This window comes from Marmota marmota, unplaced genomic scaffold (genome assembly GCF_001458135.2).
Source record: "Marmota marmota marmota unplaced genomic scaffold, marMar, whole genome shotgun sequence".
In the NCBI taxonomy this organism is placed as follows: domain Eukaryota; kingdom Metazoa; phylum Chordata; class Mammalia; order Rodentia; family Sciuridae; genus Marmota; species Marmota marmota.
The window spans coordinates 8,834,674-8,850,733 of NW_026000000.1; the positions used below are offsets into that span (position 1 = coordinate 8,834,674).

The 16,060-nt window shown below is 36.4% G+C and overlaps 1 protein-coding gene across 5 annotated transcripts in view; it reads left to right on the forward strand.

The window, feature by feature from the left end:
- The window catches only part of Frmpd2 (FERM and PDZ domain containing 2), a 136,814-nt gene that overhangs the window by 73,479 nt on the left and 47,275 nt on the right, over positions 1-16,060 (forward strand). For all 5 annotated transcript variants that reach the window (XM_048807521.1, XM_048807522.1, XM_048807523.1 and 2 more), the window contains exons 14-15: positions 689-874; positions 15,208-15,364. In XM_048807521.1, coding sequence (XP_048663478.1) covers positions 689-874; positions 15,208-15,364 — 343 coding nt within the window. The remainder of the gene's footprint in view (positions 1-688; positions 875-15,207; positions 15,365-16,060) is intronic.

Consider the following 16,060-nt stretch of genomic DNA (forward strand, 5'->3'; position numbering starts at 1 on the left):
TGAGTTTATATCTCAAATTCTCTTAAGAATTTAGTTTGCCAGATGCAGTCTCCAACTCTAATTGACTCTTGATCCCTGGCAAAATTCAGTCTCCTGGTAAACTGAGAGATCTGGGACTATGGAGATCCTATAAAGGCAATGCTGCATGGTAAGAAATACTAAAGTGATGGGATGTTTTCTCTGCAAGGTGGTTATGGCTTATCTTGGTTTGACACTAATGCTAATGATTCAGAAGTTGCTTTCTGTGTCTGAGCCTGTGTTTTTCCATCTGTAACACAAAGAGGTTTGAGCAGACAACACTGCAGGTGATGATGATTTACACAATTGGAAAAAAGGAATTTCTTACCTTGAGATGTTCCAGGAGAGTCTCAATTCTAAAAATACTTGTTCAGAATATTATTATGCTATTGTGTCATGTAACTGTGTTTCAAGGGTTGCTTTAGGACTTCTACAATTGAGATTCCATGAGATAAAAACAATACATACACACACACACATACACCCCATCATCATCATCATTATATCAGAGGTGTGGGTACATTCCATAATAAGAAAATCTGTTTAGCTGGGTGTTTCCAAACTTATTGAGTGACAATATCTATTAATGTATTTTTCATGGAATGGTTTGGGCTCATGATTTTAAACCAGCATGTCTGTCTCTCCTAAATAGAACTTTTTCTTGCTCTAGATCATTCAGCAGCTCCCAGAATATGGAGTGTTGGTTCACCAGATTTTCCCAGAGAAAAAAAGGCCAGAAGAGGAGCTGGCTTTGGGCATCTGTGCTAAAGGTGTCATAGTATATGAAGTGAAAAACAACAGCAGAATTGCAGCTTTGCGGTTTTGGTGGAGAGAAACTGGGAAGATCTCAACTTATGTGAGTGTGGCTTAGTTACTAAATGACCTGTGCTTCATTTTCCTTTGATCTGCTGCCCCTTTAAAGGAGCCACAGATCTCGTGAATTTCTCTTGACCAAATAGGCTCACAGCCCAGCCTTAGTTAACCCACATACTGATACATGGTGGGTATTTGGGAAAAGTCTGCTAGGGTATTTTGGAAGGTCTCCAGAAGGCCAGTTCTTCCTATCATCCTTGCCAGTCCCCTCACAAGTCCTGATGAAGAATCTTCAGACCTCAGCCTAAAGGGCTTTACTTTCCTTCTGGATAAAGTTTCCTTAAATTGGGGAAACTGTCAAGGTTGAGAGCAAGTTTGGAAGTGGGAGAAGGAGGAGTTGAGTGGAGTCTGCCAAGTTATGAAACATCTTCCTTCTTCCTTCTGGTTTTTTTTTTTTTTTTTGTACTAGGGATTGAACCCAAGGGTAAATAACCACTAAGCCATAGCCCCGGCTCTTTATATTTTTCGTCTTGGGACAGGGTTTCAGTAGGTTGCTTACAGCCTCAATAAACTGGCGTTGAACCTGTGATCCTTTTGCCTCAGCCTCCAAAGCAGCTGGGATTACAGGTGTGCACCACCGCAACCAACTTTCTTCTGTTTTAATTTTCCCTTTGCACACAATGTGCCAAAGCACCTAGTCTGTCTCCCATGGACCACAGGTGTACTATGGGACACAGAGTATTGCAAATTTTTGATCCCTACTGAAAAAATGTAAAAGCCCAGAAAGTCCCTATTAAACATACAACATTTGAAATTGTATTTGAACACCATTGCATGAGTATTTCTACTTCCTAAATTTAGTTACAATCAATTTGTCCCTGGTACCCTGGTAGTTGACTATCCTTTCCTGTCCCATGGGCCATCCAGATCAGTATCCATATTATTTGAATGGTGATTCATTAAGACAAGTTCTTGATCTTATGGCCCATAAAAATTATGGTTTTTCTTTCTATTTAATTTTTTCTTATGATTTAATAATTTCTCTCCTCACTAGATTACTATTTTTATTATTATCTGATGTTAGAATTTCCTAAGTAGAACAAAATTGCCTTTGTCCATTTTCTGGATGTTTCTTTTGTGCCTCCCATCTTGTCTTTTGAAGTTAATATAGTGTCAAAATATAACTAATGGAATTTCACAATAAATTATCATTTGTTCTTAGGGGGAAAAACTTGTATCTAAAAGGAGATAATAATTGAGCATAATTTTTGAGTTTGTTAAAGTGGTCCTGTGTATTCTAAGGAAGCTAAAATTTTCCCAGATGTTCTCACTCAAATATAAATAATAGTTATTCCATGAATTTTTCAGAATTTTAATTATTTGAATTACTTTAATTCAATTAAAAGATATTTGAAGAATTTTAACACTAAATTAGTTTAATTATACTGCATTGTTTCTTACTTTCTTCACTGCATGTTAAAAAAAATTCCAATATTATTTGTTTTAAAATATTCATAAAAATTCAGATACTCTAAATAGTATATTTGATAAATGTAATTTTATAACCATAAAATTCAATGTTGCCTTTAAGGAAGTACTTCATATATAAATTGGTTTAATTCTTACAGATATTTATTTTCCCCACAACCTGGAATAATTTCTTGATTAAAGCCAGGAAGTCATCAGGTTCACAAGATAAACTCAGTAGCTTAAAAAAACATGACTTAATTAGGATTTCCAGTCCCTGATAATCATCTTCTTCCTTGGCATGAATGACTTATTTTTATGGAAAAGTCATCACATGAAGTAATATCACCAGCTGCTTGCCACCAAACAAGCATCTTCCACAGAAAATGACTTGAACTTATTATGCTTGCGCAAGCACAAAATAGGGAACTCTGTGAATAATAAGAGAATTAGCTCAGGAAGCTAGTTTAAATATTTTTTTATTAATAGTAGAAGCAAGATGCCTCAGATAATTACAGATTTCATTTTTCCAGCCTGCATGGAAGTAGCCAAAAAATAGAGAAGGACATCATTTTCAAAGTATATGATTCATAGGTGAATTGACATTTATGTATGGTCTGATTATTCAAATAAGCATTCCTTCTAAAACAAGGAACCTGTTCTTGCTTATCAGAACTAGTTAAAGTCTTCAAAGAGAAATGCATGGAACACAGATTTGAGCTATATAGGACCTTCTTTAAGGAAAAAAATACAAAGTGGCAAATACGAACTCCCATATGAAATGGAATATTTATTCAGCATTAGAAAAGAAGTCACAATAGCTTACAAATTTAAAAAGCTAAACAAACACTGCAAATATAAAAATGTCAGAAAATAATTTTGTTGATTAACTCCCTGACAAAGTCTATAGGACTTTTTTTTTTTTCCAAAAATTTTAGTGGCATACTCTTTGATTATTTTTCCATATGATGACATTTTTGTATTATCATTTTCTTTAAAGCAAATAGAGTTACTATTATAAAAGAGAGGACAAGCCACATAAATAAATCCCACTAAATCTAGACTAACTGGAGCCTTGCTTTCACTTCTCCTTAGAGGAATCTGTTCCCACACCACCTAGCACACACACTATCTGGTGTGAGTATATGAAGTAGAAAGGAGATTACATAAATCAGTTTTCCAACACTATGAAAATATACATGAGATAGTGAACTTCAAAATAGAAATGGTTTAAAAAATAGAAAAGGTTTGTTTTGGTTCACAGTTTTGGAGTTTCCAATCGATGATCAATTGCTTTGGGCCTGTGGTGAGATAACATATAATGTCAGGAGGACACCACAGAGCAAAAGGACTCATATCTTGGCCTTGGATCAAAGAGATAAGAAGAGACTTGGGTCTCACGTCCTTTCTGAGGATATATCACCAATGACCTAAAGACTTCCCTCAAGTCCCTACCTTCTAAAGTTTCCACCACTTTCTAATTGGGGCTTTGGTGGACAATTTTTAAAGTAGTAAAGTTAATTTTTTTAAAAAAATAATTTATCAGCACATTATAGTTACACATAGTAGTTGGGTTCATCCTGACAAAATCATAGATGCATGGGATTTGATTTCAGTTCACATTCTCCCCTTTCTTCCCCCTTCGATTCCTCTATTCTACTAGTCTTCTTTTCACTCATCTATTTATTTATTTTTAATTGGTTCTTTCTATTTGTATACAAAGGTGAAATTCCCTATGGTGTACTTATCTATGATTTTTAAAAAATTCATTCTGTATTTCCTTCCTTTTCCTTTCTCTCCTCTCTTGCTCTCAATCTCCTTCTTCTCTACTGATCTTCCTCATATTTTTATGATAGTCAGTCCTCTCCTCTTCTTTATTTTGCTCTAGCTTCCACATATAAGAGAAAAACATTTAGCCCTTGAATTTATGAGCCTGGCTTATTTCATTTAAGCACAATGTTGTCTATCCATACATTTACCAGAAAATGCCATAATTTAATTCTTTTTTATAGCTGAGGAAAACTACATTTTTTTGTGTATGTGTGTGTGTGTGTATACACACACACACACACACACACACACACCCCACAACTTCATTTCTTTCTTTTTTAGGTGTGGGGGGGCAGGGGCAGGTACCAGGTATTATACTCAGGGGCACTCAATGACTGAGCCACATTCCCAGCCCTATTTTGTATCTTATTTAGAGACAGGGTCTCACTGAGTTGCTTAGCACATCACTTTTGCTGAGGCTGGCTTTGAATTTAGATCCTCCTGTCTCAGCCTCCTGAGCTGCTGGGGTTATAGGCATGTACCACCACACCCAGCACCACGATTTTTTTAAAAAATATTTATTTATTTTTTAGTTTTCAGCAGACACAACATCTTTGTTTGTATGTGGTGCTGAGGATCGAACCCGGGCCGCACGCATGCCAGGCGAGCGCGCTACCGCTTGAGCCACATCCCCAGCACAAACCACAATTTCTTAATCCATTCATCTATTGACAGATATCTAGGTTGATTCCATAATTTAGCATTGTGAATTGTGCTGCTATAAACATTGAGGTGACTATAATGCCACAGTATGCTGATTTTAGTTCTTTCAGATAAATACCAAGGGGTGGGATAGCTGGATCATATGGTGGTTCTATTCCAAGTGTTTTGAATAATCTTCATACTGCTTTTCAGAGTGGTTGTACTAGTCTGCAGTCCCACCCACAATGTACAAGTCTACCCTTTTCCCCAGTTCCTCACCAGGATTTATTACTGTTTGTATTCTTGATAATTGCCATTCTGACTGGAGTAAAATGAAATCTTAGTGTAGATTTGATATGCAATTCCTTGATTGCTAGAGATGTTGAACAGTTTTTCATGTATTTGTTGACCATTTGTGTTTCTTCTTCTGAGAAATGTGTTTGGTTCTTTTGTACATTTACTGATTGGGCTATTTTTATTTTTTTGTATTAATTTTTTTGAGTTCTTTGTATATTCTAGATATTAATTCCCTGTTGGAGGGGCAGATGACAATGATTTTCTCCCATTCTGTAGGTTCTTTCTTCACACCCTTTTTTAAAAAAATATTTATTTTTGAGTAATAGGTGGACACAATATCTTTATTTTATTTTTAGGTGGGCTGAGGATCAAACCCAGCACCCCACACATGCCAGGCAAGCACGCTACCTCTGAGCCACGACCCCAGCCCATCTTTCTTCACACTCTTACTAATTTTCTTTGGTGTGCAGAAGCTTTTTAATTTGATGGCATCCCATTTATTGATTCTTAATTTTGTATCTTGAGCTTTAAGGGTCTTTTTGAGGAAGTTCGTGCCTGCATCAATATGATGGAGTGTTGACCCTAGGTTTTCTTTTAACAATTGCAAGTTTTCTTGTCTAAGTTATATGTTTTTTGTCCTTTCTAATTTATCTCTTGTGCAGGGTAAGAAATTGGGATCTAGTTTCATTTTTCTACATATGACTATTCAGTTTTCCCAGGCCCGTTTGTTAAAAAGACTGTCTTTTGATATGTCTATGCATATATTTTTGACCCCTTTATGAAGTATCAGATGGCTATAAATATATGGGTTTGTCCCTGGGTGTTCTGTTCTGTTTCATTGGTTTTCAAGTCTATTTTTATGCCAATACCATGCGGTTTTTGTTACTATAGCTCTGTGGTATAATTTCAGATCAGGTATTATGATGCCTCCTGCATCATTCTTCTTGCTCAGTATTCCTTTGAATATTCTAGGTGTCTTATCTTTCCAAAATAAATTAAAGTTTTTTTTCCCTAATTCTGTGAAGAAAGTCATTGGTATTTGAAGAAAGTCATTGGTACTTTGATAAGCATTTCGTTGAATCTGTACATTGCTTTTAGTCATTTTGACAGTATTAATTCCGTCTATCCAAGAACACTGCAAGTCTTTCCATCTTCCAAGGTATTCTTTAATTAATTTCTTCAGTGTTCCGTGATTTTCATTGTAGAGATCTTTCACCTCCTTGATTAAATTAATTTCAATTTAATTTTCAATTTATTTTTTGACCTTATTGTGAATGAGATGATTTTCCAGATTTCTTCTTCATCAGAATCACTGTTGGAGTATAGGAAAGCTATTTATTTATGAATGCTGATCTTTTATCCTGCTACATTGCTGAATTAATTTATCAGCTCTAGAATTGTTCTGGTGGAGTTTCTTGAGTTTTCTAGATATAGAATCATGTCATTAGCAAACAGTTTGATTTCTTCTTTTCCTATTTGTATCCCTTTATTTCCTTTGCCTGATTGCTCTACTTAGTGTTTTGAGGACTGTATTTAATAGAAGTGGTGAAAGTAAACATCCTTGTCTTGTTCTTGATTTTCGAGGAAATGATTTCAGTTTTTCTCCATTCAGTATAATGTTGGCTTTGAATTTGTCATAAATATCCTTTATAATGTTGAGGTAAGTTCCTTCTATCCCTAACTTCTCCAGCCTTTTAAACATAAACGTGTGCTGGATTTTATCAAAGGCATTTTCTTCATCTATTGAGATGATCATGTGATTCTTGTACTTAATTTTACTTAAGTGGTGAATTACATTTATTGATTGGTATATGTTCTATGAATCCTGCATTAATGGAATGAAACCCACTTGATCATGGTGTATTATCTCTTGATGCGTTTTTCAATGTACTTTGCTAATATTTTATTAAGGATCTTTGCATCTTTGTTCATCAAGGATATTGTAGTTTTCTTTCCTTGATGTGTTTTGTCTGGTTTTGTTATCAAGGTTATACTAGCTTCATAGAATGTATTTGGGAATGTTCCATCCCTTTTAATTATCTTATGAAATAATTTGAGGAAGACTAGTGTTTGTTCTTCTTTAAAGTTCTGGTAGAACTTAGCTGAGAATCCATCTTGTCCTGGGTTTTTTTTGTGTGTGTGTGTGAAAGCTTTTAATTGCTGTTTCATTACTTTATATTGGTCTGTTTAGGTTTTCTTTATCTTCCTTGTTCACTTTGGGCAGGAATTTGTTAATGTCTTCTAAATTTTCCAGTTTATTGGAGTATACATTTCCAAAATAGTTTCTAATGATCCTCTGGATTTCCAGAAGTCTGATATCTCCTTTTTTCATCTCTAATTTTGTTTACTTGGGTCATCTCTCTCTTTCTTTTGGTTAGTTTGGCTAATGGGTTTATCAATCTTATTTATCTTTTTTGAAGAACTCACCCTTTGTTGCATTGATACTGTCTATGTTTTTAATTCTCAATTTTATTAAATTTGGCTCCAATCTCAATTATTTCCTGTCATCTACAGATATGGGAATTAATTTGTTCTCCCTTTTCTAGGATCTTGAGGTGGAGAATAAGCCTACTTATTTGAAATCTCTCTGTTTTCTTAAATGTAAGTACTGAATGCTTAAATGCTTAAATTTGCCTCAGAAATGCTCTTATACGTTCTAGACATTTTGATATGTTATATTTCTGTTCCTATTTGTTTCTAAGAATTTTTTGATTTCTTCTCTCATTTCTCCTTTGATCCATTCTTCACTTAGAAGAATATTATTTAACCTCCATGTGTGCATGAAGTTTCTATGATTTTTCTTGCTGTTGGTTTCTAGTTTTATTCCATTAGGATCTGATAGGCTGCACAAGATTATATTGATTTTTTTTTGTATTGGCTAAGACTTACATTGTGATCTAGAATATAGTTTATTGTGGAAAAGTTTCCAGGAACTGATGAGAGGAAGGTAAATTCAGCTGTTCAGGGGTGAAATATTCTGTAGATGTCTGTTAGTTCCACTAGATTTATAGTATTATTTAGGTTGGAAATATCTTTACTGAATTTATGTTTGTGATGTCTTGTCTATTATTTATAAGGGTGTGTTGATGTCACCCAGTATTATACGTTGGTGTCTACTTGAGATCTAATATCAAGGAATATTTCTTTTTTAATGTAATTGGGTGTGCTGACTTTTGGAGCATATATATTTACTATTACATCTTCCTGTTGGATTAGTTTCTTTATCAGTATGTATTGGCCTTTTTCTGTCTTCTGATTAATTTTTGCTTGAAGTCTGCTTTGTCAGATGTGAGAACGGCTAATACTGTTTGTTTTTGGACTCTATTTGCATGGAGTGTTTTTTTTTTTAATCCTTTTATCTTCAGTCTGTGAATGTCTTTCCCTATGAGATACATCTCTTGCAAACAGCATTAGACTTGTTTTTGATCCATTGTGCTAATCTGATTTTTTAATTGGGGAATTGAGACCATTTACAGTCAGTGTTAATATGGATATGTGTTTGTAGTTTTCTGATATTTTGATTTTTTTTTACTATATTTAATATCATCTTGATTCCCACTTAGCAGTACTCTTCCATTGATCTTGCTCTATTTAGGAGCTTTGGGATTTGTTTTGGGTTACCCTGTGTGCAGTTTACCTTTGAGTATTTCTTGCAGTGATGATTTGGTGGTCGTGAATTCTTTTAGTTTATCTTTGTCATGGGAAATTTTTATTTCCCCCTCAAATGTGAAAGAGAGCTTTGCTGGATATAGTAATCTTGGCTGGAAATTGTTTTCTTTTAGAGCTTAGAATATCTCATTCCAGATAGTTGGGTGAAGGGTGAGGCCTGATCCTAGGAAACAAGATTCAGAACTCTGGCAGTTGAAAGAAAATGTGAGGCACGGTTGAAATATTAGTCATCTTTTATTTAAAGGCATCAGTAGCCCTTAGAAAACCCCATTTAACTCCCATAGCCATTTCCATAGGCCCTTTTTTATATGAAGGCCAGACAAAGAAGGCACACTGCCAACAGGTTACACAGTGGCTCCGTGCTCACAAGCTAATGTTTATGACCTGAAGTATACATGCTCAGTCAGAGTGTTTGTATCCTTGACTACACAACAACCATAACATAACTGATTTATGACCTTGGCTACATGTTAAAAACATACCAGAGCTTGCTGGAAGCCACAGTGAGGAAACCTTTCTATAGCCATTTTGGGCCTCCTCCAACACAGTTCTTCCTTGATTTTAGGATCTGAATCGAGAATTCACAAGTGAGTCTTATTGGTTTGCCTTGAAATATGCCCTGATGTTTCTTTATTGCAGCTTTTAAATAATCTTTCCTTATTTTCTATGTTAGGTATTTTGATTATGGTGCATCTTGGAGAACTTCTTTTTATGAAGAGGAAGGGGTCCTGTAGGCTTCCAGTATGTCATTTCTGATATGAGGAAACTTTCATGTTACCATCTGATTGAAAATATTCTTAATGCCTTTAGCCTATATCTCCATGCTCTCTTCTATCCCAGTGAATCTCAGGTTTGATCTCTTGATGTTGCCCCAGGGTACATGTATCTTCTGATCATGTCCTATCATTTTTCCCCTTTATTGCATACTGTGTACTCAAGTTCCTGTACCCTATCTCTAAAACCTGAAATTCTGTCTTCAAGGACTAAAGTTCTATTTTCTATGCAATTTCATTTGTGGTGATTGTTTCAAATGAATTTTTAAAATATATATATATATTTTAGTTGTTGATAGATCTTTATTTTATTTATTTATTTTTCTGTGGTGCTGAGAATTGAACCCAGTGCCTCACACATACCAGGCAAGTGTGCTACTGCTGAGCCATAATAACCCCAGCCCCTCAAATAAATTTTTAATTTGATTAATTGTGACTTTTATTTTCAGGAGTTCTGATTGATTTCTTTTTAATACTTCTATTTCTTTATTGAAATGTTCTTTCATTTCCTGTATTTACTCTTTTAATTCATTCCTTAGATCTTCTTTTAGTTCACTGAACATTTTGATAATCATTTTTTTATAATGTTTCTCTGAGATTTCATCAACTTCCACATCTGTGGGATTCTTTGTTGGGAGATTGTGAATTTTGGAGGGAGATTTGTTTGCTTGTTTCTTCATGTTTTCAGAGATCTTGGACTTGAGTATCAATTGAGATGCATTCTTCTTTCTCTTTTACACATATGGCCTTTTGTATGTAGTTAACTTTTTTGTTCTGAGACTTTTAGAGAGACATTTTGATATTTGAGTAGATGGGACTTGAGGTCCTCTGGTTGTTCTTTCCTGTGTCATGGTTATTGTTTTGGATTTTTTGTCTCCTCAATTCTCTGAGTTGGAGTAATATTAAGGCTCAGTTGGGACTAGATTATGTGTGGGGTGAAGTTCTTTGTTGCTTGACTGAATTGTGAATGTTTCTCAGCATCTCTACTTTGTGGTCTTGATTTGTCCCGAACACTTTCCAGATTTTCTTAGATGGAAGGGTGACTGAGGATAGCACCAATGTCAGCAACAGATGTACAGCCTTAAGATAAGTGATCAATGTCCACCTTGACATATGCAATAATAATTGTCACTGGTGTAGGATTAGTGGGGCCACCATTTAATATCAATATCAATAATAAAAAACTATGAATTAGATAAGGCATTTGACAGCAGGTGTATTCTATGTTGTCCACTGTATTAATGATCGAAACAACATGAGTGGCGTAGGAATTACATAAATTTTAAAATTGTATTATTTAATGTTATTACAGTTTCCTAGGTAAGAGAAAATAGTGTTGGAAGGCAAAAACATTTTGAAATATTTTAAAAAGTGATCAGAGGGTCAGGATATAGGTAGCAGATATCAGCTATAAAAAATAAGGAATAAAAAATAACTGAAAGTAATGAAAAAAGAAAAAGAGAAAAAGGTAACAGGAAAATTTGGTTGTTACTGAGGGAAGAGAGTGAAGAAGGAGAGATAGGAGGGACAAGAACCAAGATATGAACAAACCAGAAAATGTAAGATCAAAACAACCTGAATCTTCTTATAAGTCACACCCCACCTAAGTCAAATCAAGGCTGAGTAATAAATGCAGAAGAAAGCTACTAATGTGAAGGTGAAATTATATGAATATATATACACACACACGACACACACACACATATATATAGTATATATTCTCCAAACCTATTCATGCAGTGAGAACACACACACACACACACACACACATTTACGTACACATACACACAAAATTATGCATAATGGAAAAAATTAAACAATAATACAAGAAATGATGCTTGAAAAAATTTTTTAAAAATTAAAACTTAAAGAAGATTAAAATAAATGGGAATACAGAGAATAAATAAATAAGGAAAGGGCTGGGGATGTAGCTCAAGTGGTAGCGCGCTCTCCTGGCATGCGTGTGGCCCAAGTTTGATCCTCAGCACCACATACAAACAAAGATGTTGTGTCTCGCCGAAAAAAACAACAACTAAAAAAATTAAAATTAAAATTCTCTCTCTCTCTCTTTAAAAAAATAAATAAGGAAAAAGAGAAAAAGAGAAAAAAAAATCTTAATGAGAAATAGAGGGCTTGTTTCTGCTATAGTGATCAGACTGTTGGCAGGGATGGATTTCCATTCTTTCTATTTATTTTTGGCTCTGCAATCCTTGGGTCAAAGGCTGGGGATTGTTAAGTTCAGTGTCTTTGTGTTCCTCATACTTGCTGGCCAGGTGGTGTAGCTCTCAGGTTTTAGTCTCCTAGTATAGGGTGGGATAGACTGGGGAGGGCTTATGAATTGTGTAATCCTGTGTGTGGGGTGGTGGTGGTGGAGGTAACACAGAGTTCAAATTGGAAGTTCCAGTAGTTGGGATTTAGTCTTGGGTGAATTTTGGAACTCTGTTGGTAGGTATTTGAGATTTGATCCATGCCCTCTGTTACTGGGGAGCTTTCAGGACATCGGGATCTCTGGGGCCTCTGGTAAAATCCATTTTTAGGATATAGGGACTACATCTTCACATGATTCATCTTTACCACTATGAATGTGAATTACCAGGTATTCACCCAAGACTTCAGATGCTCCTGTGTGGTCACGATCAGTGTCTTTCCAGTAGTTCTCATGGGGTCCTAGCAACAAAGATTTTCTTTGTGTCTATTTCAGTAGCTCTGGTTCAGGCACACACTGCAGGTCATAATATGTGACTGCTGGGTACTTCCTTTATACATCCTGATTTGTCTCTCCTCACTGCTGTGCAGTGTTAATAGATAGTTTCCAGGCTGCAACTCTGGTCATTTTCTGAGCCAGCAATGTCAGCTACCACTGAGCTGTCTGCCCTTGAGGCTCAAGCAATTTGGGGTTTGTTTTAATGAACTACTTTCCCCACCGACTCTTTGTTCATTAAGATCAATGTCTCTCACTAATCCACAGGTTCTCCCAAGCCAAAATCTTTAAAATTTAATTTATTTTTTTTTGTTATTATTCACCACACTGTCTTGTCTTTCTACCTGCTGTCCCCTCTCCCCTCAGCGGCTGCTGTTGCAGTTCCTGCCACGGCCAGCCACACTGGCACATCTCTAACACTACGTATCATATTCTGTTTGAGGATTCTGATTTTCTGTATCTGTATAGTTTCTTTTTGCAGTCCAGTATTCAATTTCAGTGAGTTCAACTTATTACCCACCTGCCTGGGGAGTAATCGTCCTGCTTTGTAAGTCTGGTGCTGAGGAACTGCTAGGAATTGCATCCTTCCTCTAATCCACTGTCTTCTTATTTGATGGGCATTTAAAATCCAAGCTATAGCTTAGGAAAAGTCAAAGAGAAAAGTAGAGCTGGTGGCTTGATGGATTGCAGTAAAAACATCTTACTTTCCACATCTCACCAGACCCTGTGAGCACACTGCCAGGACCCCTCGCAGGAAAGGACCTGCCCAAGTAAGGGCCCTGAATCAATAGATTTAGAATCCATTCACATGGATGCAAAGAGCTTTGCAAAGCTTCATGAGATTCATGACAAATCTCTGCCTGGAAGAAAGTTGTTGTTTTGCAAAGATGTATCAAAACAAACAAATACTCAAGCCAACAAGCAAACAGCAACAACTGCTGTGGATGAACTATTTGAAATAGTAAACTAATGCTTTGAAACAACATGATATTACAGAAGCACCTGGAATATTTGTACTGTAACCACAGGGGCTTAAGAAAGGTTTTATGTTTGTGCTGAAAATTCTGATATTGAAATTTTACATCATCTTGTTCACAGAGCATCTTGCTCCTGACAAAGTTTGCCTGCAGATGTGAATTTCCCATTAAATGATGTTATCAGAGTGGCGATAAATACACATAAAGTCCTAACCCATTTCAGTCAAGGCTGTTTTCAGCTTTATGCCAAGAAATAGGATGGATATTCCACTTTCCGTTTAATACCTTAGAGCATTGTCACCCAAAAGGAGGATTTCATTGAGTTTATAAACTGAAAGAAGTGTGTGTGAGTGTGTGTGTGTGTGTGTGTGTGTGTTTATGAATGATTCCCCTTTTTCAGATTTATTAAACAGTAGTTATTAGATTAAAAAGAGTGACTTGGTTATCTAAAAAATTTTAATATCTGAATGAATGAAGTTGAAATAAAATGTTGGGACTGTGGGAAAGCATATCAATGTGTACTGACAAAATGCATGGATTATGAGAAAATGTTCAACTTTGAAAGTGGGCATAAAATTGAGTACTAAGGAAGAATTTGAAGACCAGTAGAGCAATATGAATGAATACTTGAGAAAATGCATTATTTAAAGAACTTTTATATCAACAGATTCAGAATCCACTAACATTGTAATAAGGAGGCTCAGAGCTGTATTTATCAATGAAAGTAAAGAATATTTAGAGAATGATTAAATTATCTGAAATTAGGTCAATGATGAAAAGGAGTTTCTCAGAGGAAAGGCAATAAACAGTTATCTGCTTCTAATTAATATCTGACTTGTATGGATAGAATTCTTACAAATGGTGTCTGTGGGGACTTAGAGGAGATCAGCCATCAGGAAGATCAGGAGTTTTAGGGGGTTCTTTGAAACATAAACCTGTTTTTATAAAATTATCTTTATAGAGAAAGCTCAAGGTTCTTAATTGAAACATACATAATATTTAGGATAGAGATTTATTTGGAAGTTATATATCAATTCATATTTAATATCATCTGTATTTCTTTGTTCTTGTTCAAAATTATATATTGCAAAAAGTTATGACTTTATTTATAAAGCTCCATGTTAATAACCCCAGGTAGTAATACTCACCAATTTAGTCCAGTGAGCTCTACGAATATTATTGTTTTGCATGTGGGTCTAGAAGATATAATGTAGGGAAGGATTTCTTGGTGGTACGACCTCAATTCCTGTTGCATTTTGAGGACTCTTTCTCTCTTTCCTCATTTTTAGGATAAAGATAAAGTTCATTCTGTAGCTGTGAAGACAAGAAGTTAAGATTTATGAAACACTTAGATTAGAACCTGGCACATAATAGCAAGAAATATTAGAACACATGTAAGTGTTTTTGTCTTGCCAATGCCTGACTAGCTAAGATTTTATCTGCAACTTCTTGGAGTTGGTACAATAAAAAGAACAGGAATCAGATTTAATGGTATTTTCATATTGCACACAGAAATATGGGGGCCAAGTACGGACCAGACCCATTTCATATTCTTTCTATCCAGCACATCCCTTGGCACATTGAAATTGCCTGATAAATGTTTTATGAATGAAGGAAAAATAAAAATAGGATTTTCTTTTCTTTGGTACCAGGGATTGAATTCAGGGGTACTCGATTATTGAGCCATATCCCAGCCGTATTTTGTATTTTATTTAAAGACAGGGTCTCTCTGAATTGCTCAGCACCTTGCTTTTGCTGAGGCTGACTTTGAGCTCATGATACTCCTGTCTCAGCCTCCTGAGCTGCTGGGATTACAGGCGTGCGCCACCATGCCTGGCAAGAAGGATTTTCTTTGGTCTAAGAAAAATAAGTTGGGTCAATATCTGCCATATACCTCTGGATACCTAGTATGCTGATGCTGAGCTGAGGGACAGAGTGTGCTATTATTCACTGGACACTTGTATTTCAGTGAACAGGCAGGGATGGTCAGCATACTAAAGTGTGTGTTTGTTTCTTTTAGAGGAAAAAGTTCACCATCACCAGCAGTGTCACTGGGAAAAAGCACACATTTGTCACTGATTCAGCCAAGACATGTAAATATTTACTGGGCCTCTGTTCTGCCCAGCATGGGTTTAATGCGCAGATGGGCTCTGGGCAGACTCTCCATCTTTCAGCTGGTGAGTAGATGCTATATTCTCAATGGACACTTTGACAAGTTTGTTGTTTTGTAAATAATTTGTATGAACTGATACAATTGACTGGAAGCTTCTATAAAGACTTCAATCTGGGAAGATGGCGGCGAGGGGAGTGCATTACCCCCGTGTGCTGCTTCACTGTGTGGGAGTATGACAAGTCAGGACGGCTAAAGGATATCTTGTTAGGAATTTCCAGCAATAGTGGGGTGCTCCGGAACCTGGAGGAAGGATTTCCATCGCACGAGGATCGGCTACGGGGACTCAAACGCGAGAGGTTTGTCGCACGGAGGGTAACTGCTTATTCAGCAAATCGCCCCGCGGCTAGAGTCTGCAGTGTGCGCTGGGATAGAGACGCAGGGTTACAGCGCTGCAGTTTCTGCCAGCCGCGCAAGCACCGTACTCAGGGCTGAATTCTGGGTTCCAGACGGGGTAAGGAAGCGGTCCTGCTCGGTTCTACACACCGGTCAGTCCACAGAGGAGGCCAGCAGCCACCATCTTGGTAAACTGACGTCACGTCCCCTGTTTTCGACTGACCGCAACTCATTCAGCCATAGATCAGGTAATTCCAGGCTACAATTCGCCTGTGGCTTGCAAACAGATTGCTAGGGTTCTGCGCCTGGGTGCTTCTAAGAACCTGAGCCTATCGGAGCGAACGCCGAGCGCGGGGCGCCCGAGTTC